Source organism: Tamandua tetradactyla, chromosome 2, assembly GCF_023851605.1.
Source record: "Tamandua tetradactyla isolate mTamTet1 chromosome 2, mTamTet1.pri, whole genome shotgun sequence".
Taxonomy (NCBI): Eukaryota; Metazoa; Chordata; class Mammalia; order Pilosa; family Myrmecophagidae; genus Tamandua; species Tamandua tetradactyla.
Genome location: NC_135328.1, coordinates 210,381,843 through 210,401,742, shown reverse-complemented (window position 1 = coordinate 210,401,742; position 19,900 = coordinate 210,381,843). Strand labels below are relative to the sequence as shown.

Genomic DNA, 19,900 nt, shown 5'->3' with positions numbered 1-19,900 from the left:
GTCCTGTGCACTGTAGGATGTTTAGCAGTATCTCTGGCCTCCACCCATTAGATGCCAGTGGTACTTCACCCCCTCACCAAGACAACCCAAAACATCTCCAGACATTGCCAGTGTCCCCTGGTGTACAAAATCAGTCCCAGTGAAGACTGGCCTAGAACTCTGCTTGTTCAGTACACCGATTTAATATTTTCTTTGAAAACACAACTCCAAGGACCTACAAACAATATTTTTCTTCCTCCCCAAACAAGCTAATATTTGAAAGCAGATAAAACCCATATTTCAAAATCCACTTTTGGCATCTTTTTGCAAAATATTTCCAGGGTGATGGATGGGAGAAAATGGAAAAAGCAACATTTGGACGCAAACCCTTTTTTTCCATTGCACTTTGAGAAAATCTCCACCTTGCACGTTTCTCGTGTATCTCTGGCCGATAAGCCTGTGCATAAAACCAGGGACTTAGCAAAGAGTCACATTTCCAGGACTCCACGGACACACCATGATCAGGGCCCTACTGCTGTCCGCACTGGTGGCTGGAGGTAAGCCCTGGCCCCAGAGGCGCTGCTTTCTCGGTCCCCTGGTGGGGTGGGGTGGGACACCCACCCCCACCCCAGGACAGTACTCTATGACCCTTGGGATCCTTCCAGAACAAGGATTTTTCTATCTGTGGTTGGGGATGCAGCAAATGTAGGTTGCATTGTTTGGGTCACTGCTCCCTGGACTCATGGCTTTTTCTCTTTTACAGCTCTCAGCTGTGGGCTCCCCACTTACCTGCCCAAGCTGTCCAGGGTGGTTGGAGGTCAAGATGTGAGACCTAACAGCTGGCCCTGGCAGGTGAGTCAACCACCCTCCGCTTCTTCCCTCCCTGCCCTCCCCCACCTCGTACCACCCCACCCCTTGGCCCTCCAACCAACGGTTGAGGATTGGTTGGAGGGCCAAGAGATGAGGATTTGTGGGAACTCAGAGGGCAGGATGGGAAACTCTGCCAATAAAATACATTTCAAGGAGAGGTGCCTGCTCCAGCTGCCCAACCTCACTTCTCCAGCTCGAGCTACCTCACCCCACCACCCATCTACCCAGACTCATACATATATTTTACTCTATTAACCAATCAGATGTTTACTTGCAAATGTCCTGCTAGCCTATGAACTTTTCCTCATCACCTATGTAATTGTTCTTTGCTTTGAGGAACCAGTCTGTGCTGTTTATGCAAATTAATCCTTATCTACAAGTAAGTCAGTGTTACCGATGAAAATAAATGTCTGCTTACCTTGAGATAATCATAGTGAGAACAAGACTGAAATGCTGGGTGGAGGAGAGGCACAAATTCCTAGGATCTGTTAGTGGTAGGACTCTCAAGGAAATGTGTGAGGTTTACACTGACGAAATAAATAGGAGAAACTCTCTCTTATCTGACATGATTGAGAATGAGCAATTGAAAAATTGGTTAGAAAAAAATTCTTTCAAATCATACATATAAACTTTAAACATTTATTTTAATTAAGAACACATAAATATACATTCATTTACCAATCTTTGAAGTTGAGCAGTACTTCGATACACTCACGAAGCTCCACCAGATTTTATGACTTTTTCTTCCAATCTTTCAGTTGTTTTGCAGATGCCTAATTCAATAGCAATTTTTTAAATCTCATTTATAAAGGGACTCATATCCAGTCTCTTCCAAGCATTTAACTTAGTTTCCTTATAAGTCACGACTTCACGACTCTTTTTGAACTCCATATTCATTGGCTACATGTTTAATCAAATAATGTAATTACAACACATGCACAAATGGCATAAACAAGTTTGGGGGTAAAAAAAACAAAAAGCAAGGGAATCAGGGTGAGTTTACAACAAAGTTGTGGGAGCACCTAGCACCCACTAACTGTGAGTGCTTGGGACGTCTCGGGAAGCAGTCAGAATGTTTCACAGGAGTTAATGGGGAGCACCTGCTAATCTGGCCCCACAATTAAGAGAGCTCCGATCACAGCATGGCAACTGATATTTCACTATTTATATGTCTGACTTTGGGTATTTTGCTAGTTCTTTTGCTTTTCTCCCTGATATTTTTTTCCTCTGGGAAGTTGGAAGAGGGGATATATACCCCCCTCCTCCATAGCAGAGGACATCCTTGTGCTGAGAACCAATCAATACTGCCTACAAAAATATTTCTCATCCTCTGGATCAATTGATAGAACTTATACAAACGTGCCCTTGCTTTGGGAACCAATTAGAGGAGTCTCAACACTTCCTACTTCTGTTTCTCTGGGGAGGATTTTTTATTGGGGTGGGTGGGTAGGTCTAACAGGGCTGGGACTAAGGTACAGCAAGTGAGGCACTCACCTTGGGTGCAAAATTTAAAGGGGGACCACAGAACTCAGTAACTAAAATGCACAATTTTTTAGTGTGCCATTTTTTAAAAAAGCAAACAATGCAAAAATGAATCCATGATGAGCAAAATACCAAAATTTTGAGCAAAGACAGGATTAGCCTCACGCTCCAATATAACTAGCCCCAAACTCCCTGAGGGGGCTATTCTAGACTGCATCCTTCCGAAGATTGTGACCCTAGGTCAACACACCTAAACCAATCCACCACACCCTCAAAAATGAAGTGCTAGGTGCTTTATAACTAAAATAGGCTGTGATAAAGTTTACGTACTCAGATTCTGGGGCCAACTCAACCACTTACTAGAGCTGCAGCAATTCAAGTTCCCTTTGTCATGAATAATATTAAAAATATCTAACAGTCCTGTGGCCTGGACTCCATTGTACAGGTGCAGATCAGCAGCCTCTGTTTTCTCATCTGTAAAATGGGAATAAGATTGCCCACCTCATTTTGCTATGATTGCTATGATCATGAAATGAACTAATTCACATCCCAAGCTCAGAACGGTGCCTGGCAGATGGTAAGTGTTGACATTTAAAGTGTTAACTATTGTGCTTTTTAAGCCTCCAGAGAGCTCTGCACAGTAGGTATTTTTATCCCCATTTTACAGATGAGGTAACCAGGACTTAGAAAAGTTACATAATTGCCCAAAGTCACCCGGTCAGCCAGAGGGAAAGTGGGCATCCAAGTGTGGTTTGACTCTTTCGGCCACACTTTGCTGCCTGCAAATCGAGAAAACCTCCCATCTGAGGGATGGTTTCAGGCTATTTTTAGAATTTTGAGGAATCATCTCTTTCTCATTTTGTCTAATTTTAATCATTTTTTAAAAAGCCAGTTCATGTAAGACCCCATTAATGTTAAGCAAACAAGGAAATGCCAAGTGGCCAATCAGAGAGGACGTTTGGGGAAAGCAGGCAGCTGCGACAAAGAGCTAATCAGCCCCCATGGGTAGGTGCTGGCAGCTGCTCCTCTCTGCTTTGCCCCGGCGGGAAGAGAAAAAAGGAAGGGGAAGGGCTTGTGACAGCTTCATTAGGGACTGAGACAGTACCTGAAAATTCCATCCCACATCTATGAAACTATCAAATCTAAACAGAAACAACTTTTGTATTTAAAAACAAAAATCTTGAAGCGCTATGAGGGATACGGTACACTAATGCATTCTCATCTTATAAAAAAATAATAATAATTTGTAGAATTTATATTAAAGTGAGGGAGTAAGACAATAAACAATTGAATGGCTACATTCCCATAACACTTCAGTTGGTGATAGATACGGCAATGAAGAGCACCACAGTACCAGACAAGGTTAATGCAAGAGATGTGCATGTCTGTGTGTGTGCACGTGTGTGCGTGTGCATGCACATGTGTGTAGGGGTGTGCCTGCATGTGTGCACACTCTTATTTAGATAGTCTGGTCAGAGAAGGCTTCCTGGAGAAGGTAACCTTACGCAGAGACCTGTAGGAAGTGAAGGAGTGAGCTATGCTAATACCTGAGAGAAGATGATTCCAGGCAGGAGGAACAGCATGTGCAAAGGCCCTGAGGCAGAAGTAAGCTTCATGCGGTCGCAGAATTGCATGGAGGCCAATGAGGCTAGAGCAAAGGGGAGTGAAAGCTGATGAGGTCAGACCATCAGACAAATAGTGGGTGTTACACCGTGAGAGATGGGGAACCGCTGCAGAGTCTAAGCAGAGAAGAGAAAAAGGACCATTTCGGCCGCTGTGTTGAGAGAATGTGGGTCAGGGCGAGGGTGGGAGTGTGTGCTGGTTTGAAAGTATTATGTACCCCAGAAAAGCCATGTTTTCATCCTGACTGTAGGGCCAAAACTTATGATTAGATTATCCCCACAGAGATGGGACATGCCTGACTGTGAGTGTGGGCTTTTGATTAGATGAAATGTGGCTCCACCATTCAAGGTGGGGCTTGATTAGTTTTCTGGAGTCCTTTAAAAGAGAGAACATTTGGCGAGAACTCAGAGCAAAGCCAGTGTAGACATTTGGAGATCGAGGCAGAAATAGTTTGGGTGCTAAGCAAAGACACAGAAATAGCCAGAACCTGAAGAAAAGAAATCTCGAACCCCAGCAGATGCTAAGAGCTGAAACCCAGAGTTGTGTCCCGGAGCAACTAAATGAAGGCTCACAGACGCTTAGAGAGGACACCCCTGGTGTCAGAAGCTGGAAGAAACCAAACTGAAACAAGGACCAGCAGGCGCCAGCCTCGTGCCTTCCCTTGTATCTTTCTCTGGATGCCTTAGTTAGGACATATTTATGGCTTCAGAACTGTAAACATGTAACTTACTAAATTCCTTTTGTTTATTTTGTTCTGGGAGCATTAGCAAATGCTAATACAGAGTGGGAAGAACAGATAGGAAGCTAAAGTAATAATCCAGGTGAGAGGCGAAGCTGGTCGGGACTAGGCATCAAGGAAGTAAGAAGGGAAAGGACTCTCTGCATGGCCTGAAGGTGGAGCTAATGGGATTTGCTGATGGAGCCGGATGAGAGCTCTGAAAAGGGAAGGCAGGTCGGACTCCAAGGTTTTTGACCTAAGCAGCTGGTAAAGTGGTGAAGTAGGGAAATGGGGTAAAATGGGGAAAGATGGAGAAAGAGCAGGTTGGGGGTGGGGGGAAATCAAGACACTGGTTTTAGACGTCTCAAATTTGAAGGCCAAGGCCTAAGGAGATAGCTTCCAAGACAGGGAAAAACCCAGCAAATCAAACTGCAGAAATATGTTCAGTTATTTTTCCATTGTTTTTATACAAAATTTTGACATTTTGCTCATCATACATTTTTATGTGAATTTTTATTTTTTTTAATATTGCATTAAAATGCTATTTATTTTGATTACCTTAAATTTTGCACCCGAGGCGACTACCTCACTCACCTTACCCTAGCTTAGCCCTGCTCTCAGGGATGCTGAAGAGCGAGGCAGAGGCCTGGCTCTCTCAGCCACCACAGCTCTCTGCTTCTCCCCAGGTCTCCCTGCAGTACAGCTCTAGTGGCCAGTGGCGCCACACCTGCGGAGGGTCCCTGGTGGCCCAAAACTGGGTCCTGACTGCAGCCCACTGCATCAGGTAACCGCCATACCCCAGTAATGCTGCCTGCTCACCCCGCCAGCCGTGGCTCACCTCCGAGAATTGGAACCCAAATGGCCTGAACTGCTCTATCTAAAGGAGCCTTGCAAATAACCACTCGCCCAGCTGAGAAACAAGCTTCAATCCGTCTATATCTAGTCGTTGGTCAATATGACATGGATTGAGTGTCCTGCCCTTTTGGGGGTACTAAATGTGGCCTCTGGATCTTAAATCAGATTCCCCTGAGCAACTTTGCAAGCCTCGATAGCATCACCCATAAGAAAGGGGGGGGGGGGGGGTCACAGAATTTAGTGTGAATTAAACGTGATGATGCATGTAAAGGCTCTAGCACTTAATAAGCACTCAATAGTAGTTAACTGTCACCATTCTACAGGCCACCAGGGAAAGAAAAAGCTCTAGAACATTGTTCACTTGTCCTCTTCCCTCCCTATATGACCTCTGCTTATACCGCATTGGCTGGAGTTCTCGGAGGTTTGGTTGGGTTGGGGTTACTCTCTCATCATTGGGGGTGGCCCCTTCTCCCCCTCTAATTTATAATATTCGTGAGGTGGTGGGAAAAATAATGGAGACCTGGGAGGCAAAGAATCCTGGCTTCTAGTTCTGTATTCTCACCAGCCTTGGGACTCTGGCCTAGTCATTCCTCCAGGGCATCTGTTTCCCTGCTGAAAATGAGGGAAGGGATATTAAACCGAAAAATTAGCTGGGATTCCTTGAGGCAAATGATTGCTATTTTCTCTGTGAACATCTCATTCTCCCATAATAAGATGGAGTTTATATTATTATAGTTTGTACATTCTAATATAGTTTATTGCTACTATATTCTAGTTATAATTATTGTATAGCTATAGTTATTAGGTTATGCAGTTTATCTAATATTTTAACTGATTACCCATGGGGGAACAATATCCCATGCCCCAACTAGTGGCTGCCACAGCATTGCCTCCCTGGGCACACCCCAGAGTTATCCAAAGGAGGCCACTAAAGCGTCTGGAGATGATGCATTGGGGTGTCCCTGCCTGTGGGGGCTCAGAGTGGGGAAAGGCCAGCCGGAAGCTGACCCTCTCCCCTCGGGGCTGCTTCCTCCCAGCTCCTCCAGGACGTACCGCGTGGTGCTGGGCCGACACAGCCTCTCCACGCAAGAGCCCGGCTCGCTGGCCGTCGCGGTCTCCAAGCTCGTGGTACACAAGGACTGGAACTCCAGCCAGCTCTCCAAAGGGTACCTTCTGCCGAGCGCCGGGTGTGCTTAGGGGTGGGCTGGGTAGGGGTACGGGGGGGCTCTAGAAGGCAGCGAGCTCCACTCCACTACCTCTTCTGCTCCTTCCCTGGGGAGGGGAGAAGGAGAAAGAGAACTTGGACCCCTCCAAGGTGGAGCCCAGCCCACGGATGCCTGGGGTGGGGGTCGGACTGGACACTGGGCACTGGACCCACAGAGGCACAGGTCACCGTGGGGTCGTGGCCAGGAGTGCAGTCTCTGGAGCCTGATTGCCTAGATCTGAATAATGGCTGTGTGACCTTGTGCAAGTTACTTGACTTCTCTGTGCTTCAGTTTCCTCTTCTGTAAAATGAGAATAATAACATGGCCTACTTCTAGGACTGTGGTGAGGATTAAATGAGATAACAAAAAATTTGATAATGATAATATTTCTTTAAAAGGGCCAGGCACGTAATAGGAGCCACATGTCTGTATGTGTGAGTTATCATCATATCATCCTCATTATCGTCAGTGCAATAAAGAGGTGTAAGTGCTAGAATACATATCTGAACAAATGAGGGAGTGGTCCTAGCGTGCTCTAGTCTCCCTGTAGGGGCAGGAGCGGGGAGGAAGTGAGAGGGGAGGGTCCTCTGCACCCCGGAATTCTGGCAGAAGAGCCGCTCGCTCCTGCTGGGGCCCACTCCCACGGTACAGGCCTGCTCACGGCATGTGACACGGGCACTAGAAGTAAAAACTCTCATATCTGTCTCCCCGTCTAGGCAGAATTGCAAGAGCAATTCGGCCTCTGCCCCTGGGTGTGGGCACATGGGGTCGGGACAGTTTGCTGAAGCTTTGGACTCTTTCATGATCACTAACCCTGAGATTCAGGTGGCATTAAACAATACAACATTATAGAGCCACAGATTCTTTCACACCTTCATTCAACAAATATTTGCTGAGCACCTACTATGTGCCAGGCTCTGTTCTAGGCAGTGGGGAAACAGCAGCGAACAAGCCACGCGAGGCCGTCACTCCTGTGGAGTTTAGATGGACCCCTACACTTAAGCAGCTGCCGGAGCTCAGGGACCTCCCCTTTCTCATCCCACAAGCAATAGGCACTCCAGTGACTGATGGCATCTGTGCCCAGGACAGCCTGGAATGTTGGGGATCTCCAGACTTCTAGAAACTCTGCCATCCGGACGCCTTCCCAGTAGGTTTTCTGTCAACCACAGGACTTCGCTTTCATAATCACACCAACGCTTTCTGCTTTCCTTGTGTCAGGCACTGTGCCAAGTGTTTCCCGTGTTTTATTTACTCCTCATGACAGCCTTAGGCTGGAGGCACTGTTATCCTCATTTTACAGGTAAGGAAACCATGACTTAGAGAAGTTAAGGAGCTTGTCCAAGGTTCTAGAGTGAAAAAGTAGCATTAAATGGAGAATGATGGAGGCAGCAGAGAGCCTGGTCACAGCAGGCCTTCACCGTACATTATCATAGCTGTCATTTTGTCATTGTCATCTCTCCACTGCAGATAGAAAGCCACCTTCCCTTTCCCTGCTTCCCCTCCCCTCCCCAGTACCCAGAGCCGCCCCTCATCCTCTCATCTCCAATCCACAAGAGCTGGTCTGCGGTTCCAGAAGGGCCTTTAGAAAGAAGCACTTGGGATTTGCATGACTCAGCTGTGCATATGCCACTCTTGAATGGCCGCCCAGGAGCTCACGCTGCCAAATCTGCCAGCAGACGCATCGTCACAGCCCGATGGAGAGAGGAGGACGCCATGTGGCCGGAACACGTGGCGTTCTTGCATTCAGTCGGCAAACAAGCCTCGGGGCCTGCTGTCCAGCGCCGACAGCGGCCCACACAGAAGGCCGAGCGGCGCACGAGTCCTGCGCGGCGCCTGCTTTCCCGGGGCCTCTGGACTAGACGAGACACACGATCAGGCGCTGGGAAGCTGTAAAACAGTCACAGGCAGTGTGGAGGAAGGTCCTGAGGGAGGGGGGATGTGGGTGGGCCCACAGCTCTAGAGAAGGGGCTTTTCCAGCCGGGAGAACTTCCAGGGCAGGGATCCCGATGCGGAATGGGCAGAGGCAGGCTGGGGCAGGGACCAGAGCCGCCCGGCTGCGGCGGAGGATGTGAGTGGAGAAGTCAGGGGCGAGAGGCAGGGGTGGCGCCTTGGAAATGGGAATGTGGGACCCGGAGGCCTGTAACCCCGTCCTGTCAACAGGAGTCTCTGTTCTAGTTGTCGATGGCCCCGTAACAAGTCACCCCAAAGTGCAACGGCTTAAAGCACAAAAATCATTTGTCATTATCTCTCAGGGTTCTGAGTGGGCTCAGCTGGGTGGTCCTCACTGCGGGGGGTGGGGAGTGGGGGGTGCTGTCATGACCTTGCCTTCAGATGCCATCATCTTCCACACTCACATATCAGGGGGTCAAGGCTGTCTGTCCGCTGGGACTATTTCCAGACAAGCCCCATGGAGTTTTCCCATGGGGCCGGCATCTTCACACACGAAGGCTGGGCTCCCAGAGCAAGAGTCCCGGGAAGAAGAGGCATAAGCTGTCTCCGTTTCGGAGCCAGTCTCGAAAGTCACGTGGCATCACCTCCGCCTTCATCAGAGGCCTCCCAGATTCCCAGGAAAGGGCCCTGGCAGAGTGCCAACCATGTAAGAAGCGCACACTGGACGGAAGAGCTTGTTGTACCACCTTGGAAAATACAATCTGCCACGATCCCTGAATTGTGATTTTCTGAGCAACAGTGCAAGACAAAGGGATGAATCTGGCGGCAAAGTGCAAGGAGAAAGGGAGAGAAGAATGACTGAAGGCAAAAAGACCTTTTGATGTGAGCACCTTCTACCGTTTTTCCAAACCGAAGTACATGGCCAGGACAGACATCATCAAGCAATCGTGGATTCTTGCTGAACCTGGACAGAGCCTCGAAATCCTTGTCAAACAGCCCTGACTAATCCACTGCGGACAGGACACTGCGAGACAAAACCTACCTGCCATCCCTGCTGTAAATGTTCCCCTAAAAGGGCTCAGGGCAACAAAGGGCTCCAAGCTCTCCCAGGGATCACATGCAATCTTGTGGTTTTAACCACAGTGCCTTCCCCATCCCTGTTTGCCACGACAGAAAGAAGACTCACAATCAGGCTCCACTATAGAAGGGGTTCAGCGGTGCAGAAATAAAACGGGGACAGGAAAAGCCAACCCTCTCTTTCTGCTCCGCCTCTTTCCCGACCCAGGAATGACATTGCCCTGCTCAAGCTGGCCAGCCCCGTCTCCCTGACAGACAAGATCCAGCTGGGCTGCCTCCCACCTGCTGGCAGCATCCTCCCCAACAACTACCCCTGCTACGTCACTGGCTGGGGGCGGCTGCAGAGTAAGTGGGAACTGGGCACCCCAAGGCTTGGGTGGGAGGGGAGGCAATGTCCCCACTGCCTGGCCAGAGGCCCTCTCCCCACTCATAGTCCCCACGTGTATGGAAGTAATGGCAGCTGCTTTGGAGGGGCAGGATGTAGAATAGACTGGATAAGAGGTGAGACTTCCCGGGTTCAAATTCCAGCTCTGCCCTAGTAGCTGTGGGACCTTGGGCTCTTTGCTCAGCCTCTCTGTGCCACGGTTTCCTCGTCAGTAAATGGGGGCCATAACAGCAGCTGCATCATAGGGGATTAGGGAGGAGCAGAGGAGATGGTCATGGAAACACCCAGACTGGTGTCTGGCACATTGTCAGGGCTGTGTGCTGACTGTCATCTCTTTTGCTATGATGGAATGAGGGTTAGAGAGATTACGTGGCATCAGGTGACACTGGGAGAAGGAGTCCTTGTGTCCCAGCCAAGACCAGAGGCCAGAACAACATCCAGCCCATGACCTCCACAGAGGTCCCAAACCCTCCTCAGACCTTCCAGTCCTCACCTCAACTTATCTGTCCCATGTGCCACCTGGTCTCACCCTTCTCCTGGCTGGGTGGAAGTGTCCTTTGACATGAACCCCGCTGGTCAGAAATCCAATGACCCAGGACACCAAGAAGGAACAGAGGACTTGCCTTTCCCTTGCAAAATCACCAGAGTTGACAGATCCTAGGGAGTTTCATTTTTTTCATGACATAAACTATAAGTGGCATATTTGTTGCAAGATACAGCAACATGCATACACCGAAATAAATTAATATCACCTTCTCGATTGGCTTACCTGCAAGAGCAAGGACACGTGAAAACTCGGCAGAAATGATGAGAGAGGCATTGCGTGCTTATCAAGATACAAGTTTGACCACTCTGTGTGTTGAGGCGGAGAGCCCCGGGGCAGAATCTATTTCTGGGGATGGAGAGATGGAAGAGGGTCCAGAAAGAGCAGGGCTAGGCAGAAAGTTCCTCAGGTGTCCACTCCCTCCTTTTTTTCTCAGGAGACCCTTTGTCCCTGTAACACCTTCTCTGCTCTCCTGCAGCCAACGGGGCCCTCCCTGACATCCTGCAGCAGGCCCTCCTGCCCGTCGTGGACTACGCCACGTGCTCCAGCCCCAGCTGGTGGGGCAGCACCGTGAAGACCAACATGGTCTGCGCTGGTGGCGATGGCGTGATCTCCAGCTGCAACGTGAGTGCGGGAGGCCTGGGGCCTCTCCTCCGCAGGGAGAGGTGCTGGGGTCGGGGCGGCTGTCCGGGTCACGGCGTCCGTCCTCCCGCCCCCCGGGAGAAGCCTGTGGGAACTGCTGCGGACACTGGAGAAACAGGCCTTCGCTCTGGTGCTCTCCAGAGAAGACGTGCTGAGACTCTTTGGAGCATCCTTTCTTGGGTTGCCTTGCGTTCTCTCTTTCCTGCCAACCCTCTTTTTGAAAAAAAGGATTTTCATTGAGAAATTGTCACACACATATGGTCCATCCAAAATGTACAATCAGTGGCTCACAATGTCATCACATAGTTGTGTGTTCGTTACCATGATCATTTTTAGAACATGTGCATCCCTCCGGAAAGAGAAAGAAGAAGAAAGAAGAAAAAAACATACATGCCATAGTCCTTATCCCTCTCTCTCACTGACCACTAGTACTGCCATCTACCCAGTGTTTTTACCCCTTATCTGCCCTCCATTATTTATTTATTTTTGTCCTTATTTCTTTTACTCATCTGTCCATGCTCTAGATAAAAGGAATGTCAGCCACAGCGTTTTCACAATCAACAGTCACATATATATATATATTTGGGGGGGGGTGAGGGGTGCATGGTCTGTGAATGGAGCCCAGGTCTCAGGCATGGAAGGCGAGCATTCTACCACTGAAGCACCCTTGTGCCCTAATCAACAGTTGCACTGCAAAAGCTGTATAGTTATACAATCCTCTTCAAGAATCAACCTGCCATCCCCTTTATTCTTTCCTCTGTATTAGAAAGAGAGCCTAGGGTGCATATTCCCTGGGCCAGGGCTTACTGAGATGATTTCTAGTTTATCTGTAAAATTAATCCTATTTCTGGCCCAATGGGTCCCCCTCAAGCCACTGCCACAGAAGTGTCTTAGCCAGATGGAATTGCTGTCTGGGAGACTTTGCAGCTAAGGGGCGGGGAGGAGGGAGCCCCATCACCCACAGTGGGGGCTTCCACACGCCCTTCGGCTCACGCTGTGCCCTCTTAGCCCCGGGGAGGAACCACTGGGAGGTGATAAGAGCCTCTTCACCATGGGATTAGGTCTCAGCTCCTTCACCGCCCACCTGTACACCCTCAGGGGGTCCCTTGACCTCCGAGGGCTTCGGCTTTCCCTCCTTAGGTAAGTGGGGATACTAACAACAGTCACCTCCTAGGGCTTTGTGAGGATTAAATGAGCTAAGGCCTATAAAGTGCTTAGCTCAGTTCTGGGCACCTCGATAAATGTTAGCTCCTGTCGGTGTCATGACACCACCTTGACCTGGGGCCTGGGGGTCATGCTGTCCCTTCGTGGAACCGGTCAAATGCATTGAAAACATGGGCTCTAGCGCGCAGCCCCCTCCCCTCCCATCCTCCCCCCGCCCAAGCCCCTTCCTGACAGGCCTCTGGCCTTCCTCAGGGGGACTCCGGCGGGCCCCTGAACTGCCAGGCGGCCAACGGCCAGTGGGAAGTGCACGGCGTGGTGAGCTTCGGGTCCTCCCTGGGCTGCAACTACTACCACAAGCCGTCCGTCTTCACACGGGTCTCCAACTACATCGACTGGATCAACTCGGTAAGAACCCGGCACGCCCCGAGCTCTGGGGGCCCAGCCCTGCTGGCCGGACCCGAGGGCAGTGGCCCCCGGGGGTCTGAGCGGCCCGTCCCACTTCCTGGGAGCTAGGCAGGGGCCCCCGTGAGGGGGCTGCTGAACCTGACCAACTCCTGCAGGGCCCCCCTCGGCCCCCCAAATCTCTGTGTGCGTTAAGTCGAGTGAAAAGGAACACAGAGGTTGGTCTTGACCAAAGGGATTGAAAGCAGAGGATTCTACTCGAGGCGTGAAGACCCGGTTTCTTAGGATCCGTGGGGCATTTTATTTTTGCTTATCTGTGTACAGGCTCAGATACCATCCTTCCATGTCATTCTAGTTTACTAGCTGCCGGAGTGCAATATACCAGAAACGGAATGGCTTTTAAAAAGGAGAATTTAATAAGTTGCTAGTTTAGTTATAAGGCCTTGAAAATATCACAATTACAACAAGTCTATAGAAATGTCCGATCAAAGGCATCCAGGGAAAGATTCCTTGGTTCAAGAAGGCCAATGAACTTCAGGGTTTCTCTCTCAAGTAGAAGGGCACATGGCGAACACGGTCAGGGTTTCTCTCATCTGGAAAGGCAGGTAGTGAACGTGGCATTGTCTGCTACTTTCTCTCCTGGCTTCCTGTTTCATGAAGCTCCCCAGGAGGCATTTTCCTTCTTCATCTCCAAAGGTTGCTGGCTCATGGACTCTCTGCTTCTCGTGGCTATGTCGTTCTGCTCTCTCAGAATCTCTTGCATTCTCCAAAATGTTTCCTCTTTTGTAGGATTTCAGTAAACTAATCAAGACCCACCCAAATGGGTGGAGACACATCTCCATCTAATCCAGTTTAACAACCACTCTTGATTAAATCACATCTCCAGGGAGATGATCTGATTACAGTTTCAAACATACAATACTGAATAGGGATTAGAAGAAACGGCTGCCTTTACAAAATGGGATTAGAATTAAACATGGCTTTTCTAGGGTACACACAGCATTTCAAACTGGCACACGTATTTACCTGCAAAGACTAAAGCTTGATAGTTCTAGATCCCCCACAGCCTTAATTATTGGAAAGGAGCCTGCCTGAAGGGTGCACGCAGCTGTCCTGTACAGTGATCAACTGTCAAGTTTGCCCGGGACTGAGAGGTTTCCGGGAATGTGGGACTTCCCGTTCTAGTACAAGGACAGTACCAGGCAAACCGGGCTGGGTTGGCCCCTCTGCTATTCTGAGCATGTCCCCAGGGAGCAGTCTCCTGTGACCTCAAAACTAGTCCCTCCTGAGTTTCCATACCAGCTCAATTTCTTTTTTTTTCCTAAACAATGAACATATATTGGTTTATAATAGTAGCCATAAAAATTGTTTATTTAAAAAAAAATAACTTGACACCAGTATTGGAGTGTCATGGATACAAAGAGCAGTAGGTGGAGGCAAACACTGTGGGAAGAGTTGTCACGAGAAACAGGTACCTGGGGGAGGGGGCAAGACTTTGCTGTCAGGTGATGGGTAGTGGGGGGGAAGAGCAGGACACTCTGCCAACTGGGGGTGCTTTTTAAACCACCTCCTTCTAGCATTGCCACTGCCTTGGTTTACACTTCTGTACAATGGGACTTGAACAAGACCAGAGCTGCTCAATGTTCTTAGGAGGCAGAGCAAGCAGGAGTTGTGTCTGTGGCAGAACCCCAAAGGAAGGGAAAGTTGGCATCTGATTTCATTATTTTATTTTAAGTTCAATTTGCAGAGAGCTGCTAAATTGAATTAAACTGACACTCCATTATAAAATCAAATAGGAAACCACAGCCATGAGCATGTGGTCACAGGACCAAAAGTACACTGTCAAAATAAGCAGGTGGGCTGCTTCCAAGCTCTGCCATTAATACTCGCCGGCTCCTTGTTCATTTGTCTGCTGCTGGCATTTCTTTGCAAACAAATGGTCAGAGGCACCAGCGAATCAAGAAAAACTAGTCGGGGGGGGTAAAAATGTAAGAATGGGAAGAGTAGCTGTCCATTTGCATTTCTTTGGCAAACTAGGGGAAAAGCTGATTCTATGTTAGCAAAGATAAGTCCAAGTCCAGATTTGAGGTGCCAGCGGCATTTCAAAGGAGCCTAGCCTAGGACCTACTGGATGGAGTTAGGGAACTTTTCCCAGACAAATCCTGGGCTCCTTTTCTAGCCTCAGCTGCTGGGCGGGTCACCATGCAGCTGGTCCTGCCAACAGCTTAGGGGCCCAGAGCAGAGCTCAGGGACAGCTGTCCCAGCTCCTTGACCCTGGCATCAGCTGTTCCCAGTCACAGACACAAGCAGGCCAGAGCTAAAAGCAATGGGGATCAGTGGGGAAGGCAAGACTTGCGGGGCAGCTGGGCAGAGGCCCCACATTCAGCCAGGGCGGGAGCAGATGCCCAGGAACAGCTTCCAGGAGTGGGAGAGCAAGCCCCCAGCTGTCCTCTGGTGGCCCCCACTCCCTGGCAGCTGCAGAGGGGCTAAGAAGGGCCTTACAGTGGTCCCGGCCCAGAGGCCACAGTGAAGTCAGACACAGCTGCAGCCCTAGGGATGCATGGGAGCTCCTGCCCCACCCAGCCCAGACAGGTGACCAGCCAAGGTCAGGAAGCTGCTGGCGAGAAGCACAAGCAGGGAAGTGGCAGGAGGAGACCAGGGACCAGGGGCCTTCATTCTTTCAACAAACACTTACTGAATGACAGCAGTAAGCAAATCTTCAGCATTTATTGGCTTTATTTTTCTACAGAGTAATACATACTCTCATAAAAATATTAAAAGAATATAGGAGTATATCAGGTAAGAAGTCCTCCCTTAGTCTACACCTCCAATTCCACTCCCCAAAGGGAATCTTAATTAAAAGCTTCATGTGTGGTCTTTTGGATTTTATTTATGTGCATATGTGTGTGTGTGTGTGTGTGTGTGTGTACACATACACAGTGTCAGCTGACAAAAATAAGATTTTACTCTTCATACTGTCCTGCAACATAATTTGTCGCTTAAAACTCTGACACCTTTTGCATGTCAGTACATACACCCATGCCAGCCTCTTGAGTGGCTACATAGTATTCCATAGTGCTGAATGTGATGAATGAAGCTCTAATCTGTTTTCTATTTTTCACTTTTACATTGCTGCAATGAACAGCCTTACACAGATATTCCTGCACATTGGTCTGAGTATTTGTGCTAAAGAGAATCCTAAAGCAGCATCACTGGGTCACGGGATTAGCATATTAAAAGTGTGGACACTGCTAAACAGCCCTGGAAAAAAGGTTGCAGCCCCACCCCCACCCCTAGCACATAACAGGACCTCCCAGACAGCCGTGGGTGGTCACTTTTCCAAGGCCCCAACCCCTCTGAGAAATGAGGGAAGTCTAGGAACATGCCCATTCATACATTCTGCACATAACATGTAGAGGTTCACAGACCCCCTGAAACCCAAACAGCACTCCAGGCTATGATTCCTGCTTTACAGAAGATCCAGCAGGTCAGTGGAGAGCTGTGATAGCATCTTGTTCATTAGAGCTCGCCAAACAGGGGCTGCTTCGGCGTGGGCCATGCCAGAGAAGACAGGAAACTGCCAGGAACAGCTCTGCCCTGTTAGGTTCACCTGCTTATTTCCTTGCCTGTGTCCTTCAGGTGATTGCAAATAACTAACCAAAAGAAGTTGCCGGAACTGTTCCAGACTTGAAAGGTGGCAGAAGGAAAAAGTAAAATAAAGTGACAATTCCATGAGTCATCATTGTGAGTCTTATTAGCAAACCATCCCAATGTCCAGGGGCCCTAAAGGCAAAAGGGAGGCAGGGTGAGGATGGCTTAAATGGCCGTGAGGATGGGCCCTGTCCTGGGGAAGCCCAGCATTTCACTGCTGCACAGCACAGCACGGCGGCCCGTTCAGTGGAAGGCAGGCACCGGGAGGCACAGGCTGGGGCCCAAGCACTCGGACTCCGACCAGGTCTCTCCATCGGTTAACTATGACCCCTCGCCAAGGGACCTAACCTCCCTGGACACAGGTTCCCACCCCAGCCACCCTCCTGGGCTCGTGCGAGAATGAAATGACATAAGGGATGGGAAACTCTTAAAGGCAAAAGTCTCCTTTATGAGGAAGAGCAAAGAGTCTGAACAAAAATTGGGTAGGGATGGGGGGATGCCTCGGCAAAAGAGAGTCCATATTCGCCTAAGATTTGGTTTTTAAGAATATTGCATTACAGGGAAAATAATGAACAATTTTTAAACTTCATTTAGAATTCAGATTCCAGCTGCACAGACTGTAACAGTGCCAAGCTTGCCGCTCTCAGAGAGATGCGGGCTGGTTTGCAGCCAAAAATTCCTACAGATTAGTGGTTCTCAAGCAGGAGCAATTTTGCGCTCTCCCCACTCCCCACCCGGGGACATGTGGCAATGTCTGGAGACCTTTTTGTTTGTTGCAACTGGGTGGCTGCTACTGGCATTTAGTGGGTAGAGGCCAGGGAGGCTGCTCAACACCCTACAAGACACGGGGCAGCCCCCATAACAGAGAACCATCCGGCCCCCCGTGCCAGTGGCGTTTGAGGCTAGAGAAAATGGGGTCGCAGGCCACAGGGGCCAGCCCCAGAAGCAGCCACATGGTGGCCATGGCATCCTCCCACCCCTCCCTCACTGCCCATCAACTGTCTACAGCTTGGAGCTGGCCAAGAACCGATCCGCCACGGACGTGCACCCCTCCACGGCCACAAAATCCTTCAGTGCATGACAGCCGTGGCTGCAGGGAAGTCCAGGCCAGGAGCAGGAAGGTTTGGGTGGAAGGTGGGGCACGGCAAGGGGCCGCAGCCTCACGAAGCCTTGAAGAAAAATTTTTTCCGGAGGAAATTAAAACAGCCAGGAATTTGTTTGTAAATCCCTTTTTCTGAGACAGCATTAGCAACCTGTGGAAACACAAGCAGAGAAAGGCCTGGGGGTTCTCTTTATCGAAGCAGAAATTCAATAGAGGGGCTAGAAGGATGGCCACTAAATGAGCATCTTAAAAACAACTATGCCTGCGATCTCCTCTATTGGGGGAAAGTTTTACAGAAGAATTGACTAAACCAAAAGTTCAAAAAACTTAAAATTCAAAAATTTACAAAGTTCGAACTGGACGGAAAGGCTTGTCTGAAGACAAGATCTCAGGACCAGGAGCTGACTGCCCTGTGCAGCCCCAACTGTCCCCTCCCCCGCGCCGCAGGGCCCCAGCCCGTCTCTGAGGTCCCCTGGCCCAGGGCCATGGCACAGGGCACCCTCTCCACCCTGCACTTGCTTTCCTTCCCTCCCCTGCTCAACAAAGCGCAGCCCCAGCCCCGCCCTAAGGAAAGGAGTGGCCCCAGCCCCTGTGGCCCCTTCCCATGGCACAAAATAACCAGACAGCCAGCGCAGGAAGGGCCCCAGTGCCACTTCCCAAAGGCAGTGAAGCTGCTCCAGGACCCCCGGTGGAAGCAACTGCTTTGAGTGGAGCCACAGCGGGGCTGAGCCCCATCAACCCACCTTCCCAAGGGGTCCCGCAGGGGCCTCCCAAGGGGGGATCTACTAAAGAGGGACTCATGATTCTTGCGGCCAAGGGTAGAAGGAAACGATGCAGTGGGACACAGTGGGCAGGGACAGGCCCCACGACCTGTCTTCTCGGGAGCCGTGCTCTAGCCACTGAGTCCTGCACAGAGGCTTAGCTCCATCAGGGGGAGCGGGAAGGTTCAGCCTGGGAACCCCAGAGGAGAAGCAGGGGATGGCAGTCTTTTGCAGTTACAGCCCGCATCAAGAAAAACCACTGACTCTCCAGCAAGTCAGGGCTCAGCAGGAGACAAGAGGTTTTAGCCTAAAGTCTTCTGCCTTTGGTTTGGCCTCAGCACTTTCCCAGAGGGCCAGCCCCTGCTCATCCTCGGCAGGTCCTGCCCTCCCCCACCAGCCCCCCTCCCCACCCCAAGCATCCCCTCTCCTGCAGGAAGGCAGGGCTCACCCTGAGCAGGAGGGTCTGCAGGTCTTCGGAGCCAGCCCACTGTTCCAAGACGCTGTCCAGGGTCTCGATGTACCAGGAGCCGCGCTGGGTATCCCTCCAGGAGACAAAACCTTCGGAAGGAAAAAGGCAGAGCTTTGGTGGGCCAGGGCCCCCCTCCACTGCCAGAGGTCTGGGGTGTTGGCACCATAACACAGCTAGCAGTAGCAGCCCACGTCTCTGATCTCATTCCCGCAGCTACCCGGTCACTCTGGTTATGGGTCCCATTTTCCAACAAGGCAACCAAGCCCCAAGGAAGTCGAGTGTCTCATCCAAGGGATGGAAGGAAGGAAACTAACTTCTGTGGCGCTGACCAGGTGCCAGGCGCCGGGCTCAGTGATGGGCCCATCCCTTGTCTAATCCCCATGGCAGCCCCAGAGGTATTCTTACGATCCCATTTCTTAAGCTGAGAGGTTGAGGCAGGACATGGGTGAAGCCAGATGGGCATGTGAGCCCAAGAGCAAGCACCTCCTCAAATTTCACACCCTTCACTCACCTCGTCCTGGGCTGGGGTTAGGAGAGGGATCTCAGGTCACATGGCAACAAGAGGCAGAACCAGGCTCTCCCCAGGTACTCACCTGGGAAGGTGGAGTAGGACACCAAGATGTCACTGGGTGTGGGCAAACTGGACACGGCGTCTGGCTGGTCAAAGCTCCCCTGGCCTTCCTGGAACGGGCCAGCATCAGGCTCGGGGTAGCTGCTGGAAGCCCTGTCTTTGGGGGAAGTGGAGACCACTTCAAACCCATGGTCCTTCTGCTCTGCAGGAAGCAGAAACAAACAGCAGCTTGTCACTGCAGCACACACACCTGAGTTTCTCCCCTCACGTCTCGGCACCAGCCAGCCTGGCCCCAGCCCGAGGCAGCCTGATTTCTCCTGGAACCAGAGTTTCAGTGTTGGGCAAACACAAGCAGGAAACAGAAACAGAAGCTTTACCTTTTTCTGTGATGAAAGTATTACATGTTCATCAAATAGAATTAGGGGAAGAAAAAAGGAGAATGTAGAAAATGTTAAAATGGCTTTGAAAGCAATTACAGAACAGTATATAAAGTATGACCTATGAACCTCG

The 19,900-nt window shown here is 50.1% G+C and overlaps 2 protein-coding genes across 2 annotated transcripts in view; one reads left to right on the top strand and one right to left on the bottom strand.

The window, feature by feature from the left end:
• The first annotated feature begins 406 nt into the window (after nucleotides 1–406).
• LOC143674879 (chymotrypsin-like elastase family member 2A) lies at nucleotides 407–16,571 on the top strand. The gene is made up of 8 exons (XM_077151200.1): nucleotides 407–536; nucleotides 743–831; nucleotides 5,359–5,456; nucleotides 6,565–6,693; nucleotides 9,908–10,044; nucleotides 11,107–11,252; nucleotides 12,687–12,839; nucleotides 16,476–16,571. The coding sequence occupies exons 1-8, from the start codon at nucleotides 497–499 to the stop codon at nucleotides 16,491–16,493; spliced, it is 810 nt and encodes a 269-aa protein (XP_077007315.1). The 5' UTR covers nucleotides 407–496; the 3' UTR covers nucleotides 16,494–16,571.
• CASP9 (caspase 9) overlaps nucleotides 13,230–19,900 on the bottom strand; it is a 25,201-nt gene continuing 18,530 nt past the window's right edge. Inside the window, exons 7-9 of the mRNA XM_077151198.1 lie at nucleotides 19,413–19,592; nucleotides 18,799–18,908; nucleotides 13,230–17,740 (exon numbers count right to left, since the gene is read on the bottom strand). Coding sequence (XP_077007313.1) covers nucleotides 17,648–17,740; nucleotides 18,799–18,908; nucleotides 19,413–19,592 — 383 coding nt within the window. The 3' untranslated portion in view covers nucleotides 13,230–17,647. The remainder of the gene's footprint in view (nucleotides 17,741–18,798; nucleotides 18,909–19,412; nucleotides 19,593–19,900) is intronic.